The sequence below is a fragment of the Heterodontus francisci genome, chromosome 5 (assembly GCF_036365525.1).
Source record: "Heterodontus francisci isolate sHetFra1 chromosome 5, sHetFra1.hap1, whole genome shotgun sequence".
NCBI lineage: Eukaryota > Metazoa > Chordata > Chondrichthyes > Heterodontiformes > Heterodontidae > Heterodontus > Heterodontus francisci.
This window is the reverse complement of record NC_090375.1, coordinates 66031479-66049265: the sequence shown is the minus strand read 5'-3', so window position 1 is coordinate 66049265 and position 17787 is coordinate 66031479. Positions and strand designations below refer to the sequence as shown.

General features: G+C 43.5%; 2 protein-coding genes across 4 annotated transcripts in view; both read right to left on the bottom strand.

The window, feature by feature from the left end:
* The window catches only part of ccne2 (cyclin E2), a 266305-nt gene extending 258096 nt beyond the window's left edge, over positions 1–8209 (bottom strand). Inside the window, exon 1 of the mRNA XM_068031568.1 lies at positions 8205–8209. The gene's annotated coding sequence lies outside the window, so the exon portion shown is untranslated. The remainder of the gene's footprint in view (positions 1–8204) is intronic.
* Positions 1–17787, bottom strand: part of nagpa (N-acetylglucosamine-1-phosphodiester alpha-N-acetylglucosaminidase) — a 154808-nt gene that overhangs the window by 80881 nt on the left and 56140 nt on the right. For all 3 annotated transcript variants that reach the window (XM_068031564.1, XM_068031565.1, XM_068031566.1), the window contains exon 3: positions 17221–17360. In XM_068031564.1, coding sequence (XP_067887665.1) covers positions 17221–17360 — 140 coding nt within the window. The remainder of the gene's footprint in view (positions 1–17220; positions 17361–17787) is intronic.

The following is a 17787-nucleotide window of genomic DNA, read 5'->3' as shown; positions in this document are numbered from 1 at the left end:
CCCCAATAGTCAGAGGGAAGTGGAGGAGCATATATGTAGGGAAATCACAGATAGGTGTAGGAATTATAGGGTCGTAATAGTAGGTGATTTTAACTTTCCTAATATTGACTGGGACTGCCTTAGTGCTAAAGGATCAGATGGGGAAGAATTTGTTAAGTCATAGAGTCATAGAGATACAGCACTGAAACAGGCCCTTCGGCCCAACGAGTCCGCACCGACCAACCACCCGTGTGTCCAGGATAGTTTTCTGAAGCAGTATGTGGATGGCCCTACTAGAGAAGGGGCTACACTCGACCTCCTCTTAGGAAATGAGGATGGGCAGGTGGTTGATGTGTCGGGGGGGGGGGGGGGGGGGCGCAATTTGGGACCAGTGACCATAACTCTATTAGCTTCAAGATAGTTATGGAAAAGGATAGGACTGGTCCTCAGGTTGAAGTCCGAAATTGGGGTCGGCCAATTTCGATGGCATCATACAGGCACTCTTAAAAGTTGAATGGGAGAGGCTGTTTACAGGTAAAGGGATGTCTGGCAAGTGGGAGGCTTTTAAAAGTGAGATAGGAAGAGTTCAGGGCTGGCATGTTCCTGTTAGATGGAAGGGCAAGGCTGGCAAGTTTAGGGAACCTTGGTTCACAAGGGATATTGAGGGTCTGGTCAGGACAAAGAAGGAGGCATTTGTCAGGGACAGGCAGCTGGGATCGAGCGAGTCCCTCGAGGAGTATAGGGGATGTAGGAGTACACTTAAGAAGGAAATTAGGAGGGCGAAAAGGGGCCATGAGATTTCCCTGGTAGATAAGGTAAAGCAGAATCCTAAAAGATTCTGTAAGTATATTAAGAGTAAAAAGGTAGCTGGGGAGAGAGTAGGTCCCCCTAAGGATCAGTGTGGTAATCTACGTGTGGAGCCACAGGAAATGGGCGAGGTCTTAAATGAATCTTTCTCGTCCGTATTTACCATGGAGAAGGTCATGGAAGCTAGTGAGTTCAAGGGAGGGAACAGCGATATCCTGGAGCATATCAACATTACAAAGGAGGTGGTGTTGGAGGTTTTGAAGCGCATTAAGGTGGATAAATCCCCAGAGCCTGACCAGGTGTATCCTAGGATGCTATGGGAAGCAAGGGAGGAGATTGCTGGGGCCCTGGCAGAGATTTTTGTATCATTAGCCACGGGTGAGGTACCGGAAGACTGAAGGATAGCTAATGTTGTGCCTTTATTTAAGAAGGGCAGCAGGGATAAGCCAGGGAACTACAGGCCAGTGAGCCTTACATCAGTGGTGGGCAAGTTATTGGAAGGGATTCTGAGGGACAGGATTTATATGCATTTGGAAAGGCAAGGTCTGATTAGGGAAAGTCAGCATGGCTTTGTGTGTGAGAAATTATATCTCACGAATTTGATTGAGTTTTTTTGAGGAGGCGACCAAGAGGATTGACGAGGGCAGGGCGATGGATGTTGTCTACATGGACTTTAGCAAGTCCTTTGACAACGTCCCGCATGGTAGGCTGGTCTGGAAGGTTTGAACACTTGGGATCCATGGTGAGCTAGCCAATTGGATACAAAATTGGCTTGGTGAGAGGAGGCAGAGGGTGGTATTGGAGGGTTGTTTTTCATATTGGAGGCCGGTGACCAGTGATGTGCCGCAGGGATTGGTGCTGGGCCCTCTGTTGTTAGTCATATATATTAATGACTTGGAAGTGAACGTAGGGGGCATGATTAGTAAGTTTGCAGATGACAGCAAAATTGGTGGTATAGTGGACAGTGAAGAAGGTTGTCTAAGGTTACAACAGGATATAGAAAAACTGGGAAAGTGGGCAAGCGATTGACAAATGGAATTTAACGCAGGCAAGTGCGAAGTGATGCATTTTGGTAAGTTAAACCAGGGCAAGACATATACAGTGAATGGCAGGGCCCTGGGGAGTGTTGTTGAGCAGAGCGACCTTGGGGTGCAATTACATAGTTCCCTGAAAGTGGCAACACAGGTAGACAGGGTGGTGAAGGCGGTGTATGGCATGCTTGCCTTCATCGACCGAGGCACTGAGTACAAGAGTTGGGATGTCATGTTACAGTTGTGCATAATGTTGGTTAGGCCTCATTTGGAGTACTGTGTGCAGTTCTGGGCACTGCACTACAGAAAAAGATGTGATTAAGCTAGAGAGGGTGCAGAAAAGATTCACAAGGATGCTGACTGGTTTGGAGGGCTTGAGTTATAAAGAGAGATTGGATAGGCTGGGTCTGTTTTCCCTGGAATGAAGGAGGCTGAGAGGGGACATGATAGAGGTATATAAAATTATGAGAGGCATAGATAGGGTAGATAGCCAGAGTGTTTCCCATGGTAGGGGTGACTAAAACTAGAGGGCATAGATTTAAGGTGAGAGGGAGGAGGTTTAAAGGGGATCAAAGGGGTAAATGTTTCACACAAAGAATAGCGGGTATCTGGAATGAGCTGCCTGAGGAGGTAGTGGAGGCAGGAACAGTGGCGACATTTAAGAGGCATCTGGACAGGTACTTGAATTAGCAAGGCATAGAGGGATATGGAATTAATGCAGACAGGTGGGATTAGTATCGATAGGCATTATGGTCGGCATGGACGCGGTGCTGTACGACTAAGACTCTATGAGTGACAGCAAATAGGCAATTGGTGAGCATTAGGTAATTTAAAAAAAACTAGGGCAGTGGTTCAAATTAGGACCAGAAAACTATAAAGTTCTGTGCTAAATTTATAGCTTAACTAGTTAAACTGCAGAAAATATAACTATAAGGGAATTAGTATTAGGACTATTAGCACAGAGCAGGTCTGAAGGCATTACTTAAAATTAATAGTCGATACAAGGAGGGATTAGAGTTTTTTTTTTTGAAGATCAAGGATGGGCCGCCGAGACCTGTTGCTTGCAATTCCTGCGCCATGTGGGAACTTCAGGAGTGTCTTGGGGGTCCTGTGTGTAAGAATAAGTATCTCCATCTGCTTGAGCTTGGGCTCAGGATTTCTGAGCTTCAGGGGCAGCTGGAATCAGTGTGGAGCGTCAGGGAGGATGAGTGTTTCCTGTATCGCATGTTCCAGGAGGTGATCACACCATAGGCAATGAGTTCAGGATAGTAGATAGCTGACCATACAGAAGGATACGAAGAGACAGGAGGTGCAGGAGTCTTCTGGGTGTGTGCCACTCTCAAACTGGTACTCAACATTCAAGACTGTTGGGAAAAATGACAACTTGAAAGAGTACAGGCCAGACCATGACACCAATGAGAAAGGGAATGCACAGGAGCGAACAGGTAGAAGAAACGCAGTTGTTACAGGAAGCAGACATTTCTGTAACGGTCATAGTGAGTTTCACATGGTGTGTCGCCTGCCTGGTGCCAAGGTAAAGAATATCACAAAGAGGGTGCAGAACAGACTGCAGGAGGAAGCAGTGAGCCAAAAGTTGTGGTACACGTGGGTACCAACGACAGAGAGAGAGAGCATGTATTGATGTCCTACAGTCAGATTTTCCAGAAGCTGAGGAAGTTAAAACGTAGAACCTTGAAGGTAGCAATCTATGAAATCCTCCCAGTCCCGTGCACTAGCGAGAGTAGAATTAGGTAGAAAGAGGATCAATATGTGGCTTCAGGCATGATGCAGGAGGTCAGGCTTCAGATTCTTGGGACCAGTTCTGGGGCAGAAGGCACTGGTTCGAAAGGAACGGGTTGCTCCTCAACAGGACTGGGACCAATGTCCTTGTGGGGTGTGGGAACAGAACTATTGGGGGACATTTAAAGTGAACTAATCAATTAAGTATAGCCTACTAATAAAATAACCTCGGAGCTGCACAGACAGCTGATCAGAAATGACGTCATAACTTCAGGGCTGCAGAGGCAACTTATCAGCAGAAACTAACAGGACAGCTGCAGACTGCTTAATAATAACCCTTTGTATAACAGTCAGCCTAAAGGTTCACAAGGAGATAAGGGGATGGGAAACTGGAGTAAGAAGTTAAGACAAATTGACAAGGCAGTACCCCAATCAGGCCCCGACACCAAGAAACTGCAGAAGTTTGTAGACTATTTGGGAACAAAGAGTAGGTGTTACTGATTTGTATGAATAACTATAATAAGGCTTGATTTGGCGCTAAGTGTTAGTTCAGTTCGGGGGGGGGGGGGGGGGGGTTAGTTTAGTATGTGTGGTGCTTTTAGTTTTAGGTTAGTTCAGTGTTAGTTCAGTGTATGTGTTGCTTTTAGTTTTAGTTCAGTTCATTGTTAAGTTTTCTGAAGATGTAACAATTAAGTACTGCAATAAAGTTTCTTAAAGCTACAGTTGGACTTTGTCTCTTTTCGTGTAACCCATGAGATCATAAAAAACTGGGGTGATTCATTAGTGTGGTCGGGGAGGGTTTAAACTAAATTGGTGGGGGATGGACACCAGCATATAGAAGTAGAAAAAAGGAATAAGGTGCACAAAGGCATAAGTGCTGGAAAGCACTAGAGAAGGAAGTATACTTTATTAGGAGCAGACTGACTACTGACAAAGACTACGAGGAATATAAAGACAGGTTTACAATGCATGTATGTAAATGCACAAAAGTGGTGAATAAGGTTGGTGAGCTACAAGCACAAATAGTGGTATGGAAATATGATGTAATCGCAATAATGGAAATGTGGCTTAAAATGGTGAGGACTGGGTGCTTAATATTCAAGTATACAAAGAATTCAGAGAAGATAGAGAAGGAAAAAAGGGAGGTGGGGTAGCAGTATTGAATAGGGAGGATTTCCTTGAGGGGGCAAAGACAGAGGGGGAGGAATTTCTGCATCGCGTTCAAAAGTTTCTTGATCAGTATGTTCTCGACCAAACTAGAAAGGAGTCATTGCTGGATCTGGTGCTGAGAAATGAGGTGTGCCAAAGCGAACAAAGTGCACAAAGTGTCTGTGGGGAAGCACTTGGTTAAGAGGGATCATTGTATCATAAGGCTTACATTCATAATGGAGAAGAGTAAGGAACAATCTAAAGAATAACTTGTAAATTGGAAGAAGACTAACTTCAATGTGATGAGAGGGGATCTACCCAGGGTAAAATGCAATCAAAAGACGGACAGGAAAGACCGTAATGGAACAAAGGGCGATTTTTAAGGAGCAGCTGTTTCAGGTACAGGCTAGGTACATTCCAACAAGGGCAAAAGGTAAGGAAACCATAGCCAGGGCTCCTTGGATGATGAGGGAGATAGAGAATATGATGAAACAAAAAAGAAGTGCCTATGATGCATGTCAGGTGATAAGTCAACCCCTTCATCCCAGGAATCAGCCTAGTGAATCTCTTTTGAACTGCTAATACAAGTATATCCTTTCTTAAATACAGGAACCAAAACTGCACACAGTACTCCAGGTGCGGCCTCACCAACACCCTGTACAGTTGTAACAAGACTTCCCTAGTTTTAAACTCCAACCCCCTTGCAATAAAGGCCAAAATTCCATTTGCCTTCTTAAGTACTTGCTGCACCTACATGCTAACTTTTAGTGTTTCATGCACAACACCCAGATCCCTCTGTGCTGCACTTTTTTGAAGTCTGACTCCATTTAAATAATAGTCTGCCTTTTGACTCTTCCTACCAACAAGTGCATGACCTCACATTTTCCTACATTAAACTCCATCTGCCAAGTTTTTGCCCACTCACTCAACCTATCTATATCCCCTTGCAGATTCCTTATGTCCTCGTCACAACATGCCCTCCCACCTATTTTTGTATCGTCAGCAAATTTGGGTATATTACACTCTGCCCCCTCCTCCAAGTAATTAATATAGATAATAAATAATTGAGGCCCTAGGACTGATCCTTGTGGCACTCCACTTGTTATCTCTTTCCAACCTGAAAAAGACCCATTAATCCCGACTGTCTTCTGTGAGTTAACCAATCCTCAATCCATGCTAATACCTTACCCCTCATACCATGAGCTCCTATCTTATGCAATAATCTTTTATGTGGCACCTTATCAAATGCCTTCAGGAAATCCAAATACACTACATCTACCGGTTCCCCTTTATCAACTCTGCTTGTTATATCCTCAAAGAATTCTAGCAATTTTGTCAAACATGATTTCCCTTTCACAAAACCATGTTGACTGTTTGATTGTGTTAAGCTTTTCTAAATGTCCTATTTCTTCCTTAATAATGGACTCTCGCATTTTCTCAACGACTGATGTTAGGCTGACTGACCTATAGTTTCCTGCTTTTTGTCTCTCTCCCTCCCTTGAAAAGGGCCATCACATTAGCTGTTTTCCAATCCGCTGGGACCCTCCTGGAGTCCAGCGAGTTCTGGAATATTTCGACCAATGCCTCCACAATCTCCACAGCCACTTCCTTAAAAACCCTTGGATGCAGGCCATCAGGTCCTGACGACTTGTCGGCCTTTAGTCCCATTAGTTTGTCTAATATTTTGTCCCTCGTGATAGAGACTGTTACAAGATCTTCCCTCCCATTAGCTCCTTGCTTATCTGCTATCTGTGGGATGTTTATAGTGTCCTCCACCGTGAAGACTGATGCAAAATATTGGTTTAAATTATCTGCCATTTCCCTGTTCCCCATTATCAATTCTCCAGTCACATCCTCCAAGGTTCCCACGTTCATTTTAGCTACTCTCTTTTTATATATGCATAAAAGCTCTTGGTGTTTGTTTTTATATTTCTTGCCAACTTACTATCATAATCAATTTTCTTCCTTATTAGCTTTTTAGTCATCCGCTGCTCGTTTCTAAAAAATTTCCAACGCTCTGGCCTACCACTAGTTTTCTCTGCTTTGTATGCCTTAGTTTTTGATTGGATACTCTCCTTAACCACCTTTGTTAACCACGGGTGGTTCATCCTTTTCATCGAGTCCTTCTTTTTGACCGGGATAAATTTTTGCTGAGCCTCATGAAATATCTGCTTAAATGTCTGCCACTGCTCATCCACTGAGTCTATTTTCCCAGCCCGCTTTAGACAACTCTTTCTTCAGACATCTGGAATTGCCCTTGTTTAAGTTGAGGACACTGGTTTGAGACCGGAGTTGCTCGCCCTCAAACTGAATTCGAAATTCTACCATATAATGATCGCTACCCCCTAGAGGATCCTTATTTAGGATATCCCTTTTAATCCTACCTCATTACACAATACTAGATCTAAAACAGCCTGTTCCCCAGTAGGTTCTGCAACATATTGCTCTTAGTAACAATCCTTGATGCACTCTATAAATTCATCTTCCATGTTACTCTGGCAATTTGATTTGTCCAGTCAATATACAGATTAAAATCACCCATGACAATTGTAGCGCCCTTCTTGCCGACTCCGTTATTTCCTGATTTGTACTTTGTCCTACAGTGAGGCAATTCTTCGGGGGCCTATAGATGACTCCCACCTGTGACTTCTTCCCCTTGATATTCTTTATTTACATCCAAACTGATTCCACATCACGATCTATTGCACCTACATCACGACTCACCATGGCACTGATACCTTCCTTTATTAACAAAGCTACCCCACCTCCTTTTCCTTTTTGCCTATTTTTCTGGAACGTCGAATACCCTTGAATATTGAATTCTCAGTCTTGGTCACCCTGCAACCATGTCTCCGTTATAGCTATCAAGTCATACTCATTCATTTCTATTTGTGCCGTCAACTCACCCATCTTGTTACAAATGCTGTGTGCAATCAGATAAAGAGCCATAAGCTTTGACTTTTTGCCATTATTACTCTCGACCACAGATCTAGAGATGTTGATGGGAGTCAAAAGTCAACAGTTTGTTTTACTGGCATTCAGCTAGAGGCTGATTTGACTCATTCAAGTCTTGGGGCCGAATTTTCCTGGCCCACTGATGGTGGGCTTGGAGGGGGCAGTTTGGGATGACAGGAAAATAGGAGTTGTGTCGGATCGGCTCCCCTACGTATTCCCACCGCCAGGGAAGTTTCCCGGGGTGGGCTGTGAAGCAGATCGGCTGAACGCTCCATGGAGGACAGCCAATTAGCTGTGTTAAGGCCCCATTTAGGGGCTATTTTGTGGCCTCGCTGGCATTTTGCCACCAGTGGAGCAGACTCCACTGTGTGTGGAGGCCGCCAACTCAATGGAGGTGACCTCCCAGAAATCATTGGAGCCTGAGGCTCTATGCCGCAAAGAGGGGGCTGTGGTCATAAAAGGCCGTAATTGCAGCAGAGACCAATCCAGCACAGTGATTTCCCTCCATCACTACATACTATCGGCCTAGATCCTGTTTATTTGCTTATTGCTGTGCATGCCAGCGAGGGGGCATCCATGTTGAGGCGTATTCACTGCTTGTTGGGGCTGCCGAGGCTCCAGAGCTGCCAGCCCTCTGATTGCTGCTGGCAGCGAGATCCCGCTCACTGCCCTCAGTTGGACTCTGAGTGCAAAGATGGCCTCATCCAGGAAAATTGCTCTGGCAAGAGTCCTGAAGCCGGCAACAAAATCCATCCTTCGATAGATAGGTAATATGATTGCTAATTGAAGCGTCACAAATAGTGGTGGCATTACAATTAGCAAGCCAGAAGTAGGAGATAGCAGAGTTTAGTTAGTTTTGTTTTCCAGGAGAGAAACATGATGCTAGTGAGACTACTGCAGCAGAGGAACATGTCAAATGGAGATAAAAAATGTTAATAGAGCTAAGCCAATGACAAGATGAAGTAGTGACCCTGACTATGAATGGGGGAGTTGATGCGCAGAGGAGGTAGAAAGGAGTTAGCATTACAAGGAATTTGGTAGAGGAAGGTGTGAATTCATTCAAGTGAAGATTGAAATTGCTGAGTCTGAGGAATTATTTAATGCATAGTCACTGGTCAGACAAGAGAGGCGATTTCAGTGATTCATGTATTTGGAGGGCTAGGGTTGGGGGGGGGGGGTGGTGGGGAGAATGACAGGGTCATGAAGGAGAGATGGGACAAGTGATTAAAGTTTTAAAGATGAATTGATTGGGGAAAAAGAGCCAAGACAATTGCTGGAAAAGTGGAGTTGCAATTTGAGTCTAAGCACCACATCGCCATCATTGTAAATCTGATAAGGGTTTGGAATTCAATAATAGTAACCTGTTTTTTCACCCTTTTTTAGTTAGACAGTATCCTCAGTCACAAAAGGTAAGGGGCATGGCAAGAATAGGAACTTGAGAATCCTTAAATAATTGTGTTGAGAAGTGAATACTAGCAGATCTCCTGTCATTGCTCATGAAGCCAAGATAAATATTGCCTCTGAGCATCATAATGTCTGTGAATTGAGTCTTCATAAGTGCATGGTGTAGTATTTTGTAACTGTTCACATTTCCGTCACTGTATAATTTTGGCCTACGGTAGGTTGGAGGTGCAATTGGAGGTGACATTGCCAAACAGCAGGAGTCAACAGGATAAATCAAGAGGCCCAAACTGGTAATGAGGGAATATGGTGATCAGGCCTTGCAGTTGGGAGGGAGGAAGCCAGGTGGACAGGTCTAGGAAGAGGAGAATGAGTTAGGCAAGGAGTAGGGCACTGTGAAAATCCAGACTTGGACAACAGTCTGGGCCTCTGAAGTCAGACTTTCCAAGTCTTCTCTCAGTGATGGAAACTCATGAGTGCAAGAGGCAAAGCTGAAGTGTTTGTAAATGCCTGCAGTCAAAGGTACTGATTCAGCCTTCTTCAAAAAAAAAATCTCACCCCATAGGTCATAGCAAAAGAAGAACAGTACAGCACAGGAACAGGCCATTCGGCCCTCCAAGCCTGCGCCAATCTTGATGCCTGCTTAAACTAACACCTTCTGCACTCCCGGGGCCCATATCCCTCTATTCCCTTCCTATTCATGTATTTGTCAAGATGTCTCTTAAACGTCGCTATCGTATCTGCTTCCACCACCTCCCCTGGCAGCAAGTTCCAGGCACTCACCACCCTCTGTGTAAAAAAACTTGCCTCGCACATCCCCTCTAAACTTTGCCCCTCGCACCTTAAACCTATGTACCCTAGTAACTGACTCTTACACCCTGGGAAAAAGCTTCTGACTATCCACTCTGTCCATGCCGCTCATAACTTTGTAAACCTCTATCATGTCGCCCCTCCACCTCCGTCGTTCCAGTGAAAAGAGAGTTTTTCCAACCTCTCCTCATAGCTAATGCCCTCCAGACCAGGCAACATCCTGGTAAACCTCCTCTGTACCCTCTCCAAAGCCTCCACGTCCTTCTGGTAGTGTGGCGACCAGAATTGCACGCAATATTCTAAGTGTGGCCTAACCAAGGGTTCTGTACAGCTGCAACATGACTTGCCAATTTTTATACTCTATGCCCCGACCGATGAAGGCAAGCATGCCGTATGCCTTCTTGACTACCTTATCCACCTGCATTGCCACTTTGTGACCTGTGGACCTGTACGCCCAGATCTCTCTGCCTGTCAATTCTCCTAAGGGTTCTGCCATTTACTGTATACCTCCCACCTGCATTAGACCTTCCAAAATGCATTACTTCACATTTGTCCGGATTAAACTCCATTTGCCATTTCTCCGCCCAAGTCTCCAACCGATCTATATCCTGCTGTATCCTCTGACAATCCTCATCATTATCCGCAACTCCACCAACCTTTGTGTCGTCCGCAAACTTACTAATCAGACCAGCTAAATTTTCCTCCAAATCATTTATATATATTACAAACAGCAAAGGTCCCAGCACTGATCCCTGCGGAACACCACTAGTCACATTCCTCCATTCAGAAAAACACCCATCCACTGATACCCTTTGTCTTCTATGACAGAGCCAGTTCTGTATCCATCTTGCCAGCTCACCTCTGTGTGACTTCACCTTTTGTACCACTCTGCCATGCGGGACCTTGTCAAAGGCTTTACTGAAGTCCATATAGATAACATCCACTGCCCTTCCTTCATCAATCATCTTCGTCACTTCCTCAAAAAACTCAATCAAATTAGTAAGACACGACCTTCCCTTCACAAAACCATGCTGTCTCTCGCTAATAAGTTTGTTTGTTTCCAAATTGGAGTAAATCCTGTCCCGAATAATCCTCTCTAATAGTTTCCCTACCACTGACGTAAGGCTCACCGGCCTATAATTTCCTGGATTATCCTTACCACCCTTCTTAAACAAAGGCACAACATTGGCTATTCCCCAGTCCTCTGGGACCTCACCTGTCGCCAATGAGGATGCAAAGATTTCTGTCAAGGCCCCAGCAATTTCTTTCCTTGCCTCCCTCAGTATTCTAGGGTAGATCCCATCAGGCCCTGCGGACTTATCTACCTTAATGCCGAACAAGACACCCAACACCTCCTCCTTTTTGATAATGAGATGACAGAGAATATCTACACTCCCTTCCCTAGGCTCATCATCCACCAAGTCCTTCTCTTTGGTGAATACTGATGCAAAGTACTCATTTAGCACCTCGCCCATTTCCTCTGGCTCCACACAGATTCCCATCTCTGTCCTTGAGTGGGCCAACCCTTTCCCTGGTTACCTTCTTGCTCTTTATATACGTATAAAAAGCCTTGGGATTTTCCTTAAGCCTGTTTGCCAATGACTTTTCATGACCCCTTTTAGCCCTCCTAACTCCTTGCTTAAGTTCCTTCCTACTGTCTTTATATTCCTCAAGTGCTTCATCTGTTCCTAGCTTTCCAGCCCTTACAAATGCTTCCTTTTTCTTTTTGCCTAACAATATCCTGCAAGTAGCGGGCCTGCCTTCCGAAGCCAAGCTGTTCCAACCCATTAGGATTTGCACAACATAACAGGTTGGGACTAACAAGCGACAGGTAATAAGTATCAAGCAATGACCATCTCCAAGAAGAAAAAACCCAACCAACTTCTGACTTTCAACAGCACCACCATTGTCAACACTCAAACTGGCAATATTCTGGTGTGTAGGGAGAACCACTATTGACCAAAAGATTAATTTAACCAGCCATATTAGCTTGAAGTTCATGATTATACAGGACAGAGCTTAGAGTCAGAGTTATACAGCACAGAAACAGGCCCTTCGGCCCATTGTGTTTGTGCCGGCCATCAAGCACCTATCTATTCTTATCCCATTTTCCAGCACATGGCCCTCAGCCTTGTATGCTATGGTGTTTCAAGTGCTCATCTACCACCCCTTCAGGCAGCGTGTTCCAGATTCCAACCATCCTCGGGGTGAAAGAAGCTTTCCGCAAATCCCCTCTAAACCTCCTGCCCCTTACCTTAAATCTATGCCCGCTGGTTATTGACACCTCCACTAATGGAAAAAGCTTCTTCCTATCTAACCTATCAATGCCGCTCAATTTTATATAGCTCAAATCAGGTTCCCCTTAGCCTTCTCTGCTCTAACAGAAACAACCCCAGCCTATCCGGTCCCTCTCATAGCTAAAATGCTCCAGCCCAGACAACATCCTGGTGAATCTCCTCTGCACCCTCTCCAGTGCAATCACATCCTTCCTATAGCGTGGTGACCAGAACTGTACACAGTACTCCAGCTGTGGCCTAACTAGAATTTTATACAGCTCCATCATAACCTCCCTGCTCTTATACTCTCGGCCTCTGCTAAGAAAAGGCAGGTATCCCATATGCCTTCCTAACCACCTTATCTACCTGTGCTGCTGCCTTCAGTGATCTATGGACAAGTACACCAAGGTCCCTCTGACCTGGTGTACTTCCTAGGGTCCTACCATCCATTGTATATTCCCTTGCATTATTAGTCCTTTCAAAATGCATCACCTCACACTTCTCAGGATTAAATTCCATTTGCCACTGCTCCGCCCATCTTACCAGCCCATCTATATTGTCCTGTAATCTAAGGCTTTCCTCCTCACTATTTACAACACCAATTTTCGAGTCATCTGCGAACTTACTGATCATACCTCCTATATTCACGTCTGAATCATTAATGCACACTACAAACTAAAAGGTCCCAGCATTGATCCCTGCGGTACAGCACTGGTCATAGGCTTCAACTCGCAAAAACAACCCTCGACCATCACCCCCTGCCTCATGCCACTAAGCCAATTTTGGATGTAATTTGCCAAATTTCCCTGGATCCCATGGGCTCTTACCTTCATAAACAATCTCCCATGCGGGACCTTATCAAAAGCCTTACTGAAGACCATGTAGACTACATCAACTGCTTCATCCTCATCTACACACCTAGTCACCTCCTCGACAAATTCAATCAAGTTTGTTAGGCACGATATCCCCCTTACAAAGTCATGCTGACTATCCTTGATTAATCCCTGCCTCTCCAAGTGGAGATTAATACTGTCCCTCAAAAATTTTTCCAGTAGTTTCCCTACCACTGATGTTAGACTCACCGGCCTGTAATTACCTGGTTTATCCCTGCTACCCTTCTTGAATAATGGTACCACATTCACCGTCCTCAAGTCCTCTGTCACATCTCCTGTGGCCAGACAGGATTTGAAAATTTGTGTCAGTGCCCCTGCTATCTCCTCCCTCACATAACAGCCTGGGATACCTCTCATCCGGGCCTGGGGAGTTATCCACATTTAAGCCCACTAAAACCACTAATACCTCCTTTTTCAATGCTAATTTGTTCAAGTATATCACAATCCCCCTCCCTGATCTCTACACCTACATCGTCTTTCTCCATGGTGAACACAGATGAAAAGTAATCATTTAAAACCTCACTTACGTCCTCCAGCTCCACACACACATTGCCACATTGGTCCCTAATGGGCCCTACTCTTTCCCTGCTTATCCTCTTGCCCTTAATAGATTTATAAAATACCTTGGGATTTTCCTTTATCTTGCTCGCCAGTGTTTTTTCACTTATAGCTTTAGCATAACTTTTACCCCCTACTGTTCTGAAGAGACATACGATATTAAAGCTCCAGGCTGTTGTACTACTTTCTCTGCACCAGTTTACCTGCATCCTAACCCCATTTCATAGGTAGCGGTATATGGGTCACTGCCAGACAGAACAGGCAAATCAGCTCAGGTACTGAGATGATAGACACCATATTGGACCCGAAACATAAGGAAAATAGAAGTGACAGATTTGTTGACCACTTCTGTTTTCATACAAACATACAAATTACGAACATAAGAGCTAGGAGCAGGAGCAGGCAATTCAGCCCCTTGAGCCTGCTCCACCATTGAATATGATCATGGCTGATCTCATCTCTGCCTCAAGTCCACTTTCCTGCCCGTTCTCCATAACCCTTCAACCTATTACTAATTAAAAATCTGTCTATTTCCTCCTTAAATTTACTCAACATCCTAGCATCCACCGCAATCTGGGGTAGTGAATTCCACAGACTCCCGACCCTTTGAGAGAAGTAATTTCTCCTCACCGCTGTTTTAAATCTGCTACCCCTTATCCTAAAACTATGACCTCGCGTTTAGACTGCCCCACAAGAGGATACATCCTCTCTACGTTTTTGTCAATCCCCTTAATCATCTTACGTACCTCAATTAGATCTCCTCTCATTCTTCTAAACTCGAGAGAGTAAAGGCCTAAACTGCTCAATCTCTCTTCATGAGACAAACCCTTCATCTCTGGAATCAATCTAGTGAACCTCCTCTGAACTGCCTCCAATGCAACTACATCCCTCGTCAAGTAAGGGGACCAAAACTGTACGCAATACTCCAGGTGCAGTCTCACTTTCCATTTGCCTTCCTTATTACCGGCTGTATCTGCATACTAGTTTTCTGCGATTCATGCACGAGGACACCCAGATCCCTCTGCACCGAAGCACTCTGAAGTTTCTCTCCATTCAGATAATGATTTGCCTTTCTATTCTTCCAACTAAAATGGATAACCTCACACTTATCTACCTTAAACTGCATCTGCCAAATTTTGGCCCATTCACCTAACCTATCCATATCCATTTGTAATTTTCTTATTTCTTTATTGCAACTTACTATCCCATCTATTTTATTGTCAACTGCAAATTTGGCTATAGTACCTTCTATCCCCGCATCCAACTCATTAATATAGATTGTAAATAGTTGGGGCCGGAGGATTGAACTCTGTGGCACCCCACTAGCTACATCTTGCCAACCAGAAAGACCCATTTATCCCAACTCTGTTTTCTGTTGGTTAGCCAATCCTCTATCCGAGCTAATAAACTGCCCCTAACCCCATGTGATCAAACCTTGTGTATTAATCATCTGTGTGGCACCTTATCAAATGTTCTATGTTCTAAATGCCTTCTGGAAGTCCAGATATACTACAGCTACAGGATCCCCATTATCCACTTTAGTTGTTACATCTTCGAAGAACTCTAGCAAATTAGTCAAACATGATTTACCCTTCATAAAACCATGCTGACTCTGATGGATTGTGTTTTGACTTTCTAAATGTCCTATTATTACTTCCTTAATAATGGATTCTAACAATTTTCCAACGACAGATGTTAAACTAACTGGTCTATAGTTTCCTACTTTCTGCCTCCCTCCCTTTTTAATAACGGCGTTATATTAGCAGTTTTCCACTGGAACCTTTCCCACATCCAGGGAATTTTAGATTATTATAACCAATGGATCCACTACCTCCGCTACCACTTCCTTTAAGACCCTAGAATGTAGGCCATCAGGCTCTGGGGACTTGTCTGCCCTCAATCCCAATAGTTTGCTCAGTACTTTTTCCCTAGTGATGTTGATTGTTCTAAGTTCCTCCCTTTCTATAACCTCTGCATTATCTGTTACTATTGGGACGGTACTAGTGTCCTCCATCATGAAAACGGAGGCAAAATATAGATTTAGTGTCGCCGCCATTTCTGTGTTCTCCACTATTAACTCCCCAGTCACACCCTCCAAAGGACCAACATTCACTTTAGCTACTCTTCCCTTTTTATACTTATATAAGTTTTGCTATCCGTTTTTATATTTTGCATTAGTTTTCTTTCATAATTTACCTTTGCTCTTTTTATTACTTTTTTAGTAACCCTTTGTTGATCTCTAAAAATTTCCCAATCTTCCAGCCTGCCACTGGCCTTGCAATATGGTATACCTTAGTTTTTGTCTTTGTTATCCTCAACTTCCTTGCTTAGCCATGGATGTTTTTTCCCCCTCTTACAATCTTGGCCATTCAGTCCCTTCGTGCCTGCTCTGCCGTTTAATAAAATCATGGCTGATTTGTTTGTGGCTTCAACTCCACTTTCCCACCTACCCCTGAAACCCTTTGACTCCCTTGTTAGTCAACAATTTATCTACCTCTGCCTTAAAAATATTCAATGACCCTGCTTCCACCGCTCTCTATGGAAGAAAGTTCCAAAGACTCTCAACCCTCAGAGAAAATTTTTCATTTCCATCTTAAATGGGCAACCCCTTATTTTTAAACTGTGCCCCCTAGTTCTAACCTCTCCCACAAGGCAGAAACATACTTTCAGCATCCACCCTGTCAAGTCCCTTCAGGATCTTATATGTCTCCTGATGACAGTGCTGCTCTACTAGGCTATACTAATTGTCATAATGACATCATCAGTAGCCTGAGAACAAGCAGTCAAAAGGTGCCAATATAAAACGATTACAGAACTCTTCGGGCTAAGGTGTAAGAATCCTCATAAAAGATAAAGCTGCACTCATTCAAAACTAATTTTGTTAGCAGCATTAACTTCTTCCCACAGAAAACCTGCAAAATGTTCATTTTAAGAAATTAGAAGTGAAAGTCTTGATAAATTGAAGAAATCTTGTTACTTAACCTTGTCAGTCAGTCGCAAAAGTCACAGCCTAGAAATGCATGTAATAAAAGCATGAGTGCTTAGAACATTCACATTACATTGTGTACACTAATTTGACAAAAATATAGCCCATTTAAATCGGTTCAAAAATCCATATTGCACAGTAATTTTTAGGCCCTTGGATGCTCAGGTATCAGAGTAAATAAAGATTTCTTCTGTGATTTCTGTGGGTCTGAATAAGTGTGGAAATCACTGCTTAGGAAGGAAAACAAGTGCTGCTACAAGAATTGTTTCCACAGGTTTTGAAGTAATTGGCAATTTTAATGCTTAATACCGATTTCTGCTTAATCAATTGTGGTGTAAACTGTTCCACTGCAGTTCCAGAATAGTTTGTGCCACATCCCATAGCTAGAGTGCATGTTCATAAAACATACAAACTGTTCTTCTAAATATAGTTAACACTGCTCTAAAATGTGTACTTTTATCAGAATTAAATACAGCATTACAGAAATGTTTGCGGTAAACAGAAAAACTTGTTACATTAAGTTTGATTCTTTACTTTTGGAACAATGCAATAAACTTGGATTTCAGGGCAAAATTTTAAACACATTTTCACTGTCTTTACTCAGATAACCATGAGTTTTGGCTTTGGAACTGTACCTGTTTCCTGGGTCTTCGAACACTCAGCTGATTGGCTCTCATTAATATAAATAGTGCCATTTCGCAGGAGCCATATTACTCCACTCACTAGTTGAACAAATGGGTTTCCTTTATCCTCGACATCCTCTTCTGACAGATATCTGTCAATATTTAATTATGATTAAAATTTCTAATATAGTACATTGTAGATATAAAATGAAACCACATATTAATTGTGTTAAGACCAATTAGAAAAAAGGTACAGGATTAATAGATAAAATAGGGGTAGGCAGTGACGTACTGGTATTATCACTGGACTAGTAACCCAGGGTATTTTTCTGGGGACATAGGTTCGAATCCCACCACAGCAGAAGATGGAATTTGAATTTAATTAATAAAAAACCTGGAATTAAAAGCTAGTCTAATGGTGGCCATGAAACCATTGTCGATTGTTGTAAAAACCCATCTGGTTCACTAATGTCCTTTAGGGAAAGAAATCTGTTGTCCTTACCTGGTCTGGCCTACATGTGACTCCAAAGCCACAGCAATGTGGTTGACTCTTACATGCCCTCTGAAATGGCCTAGCAA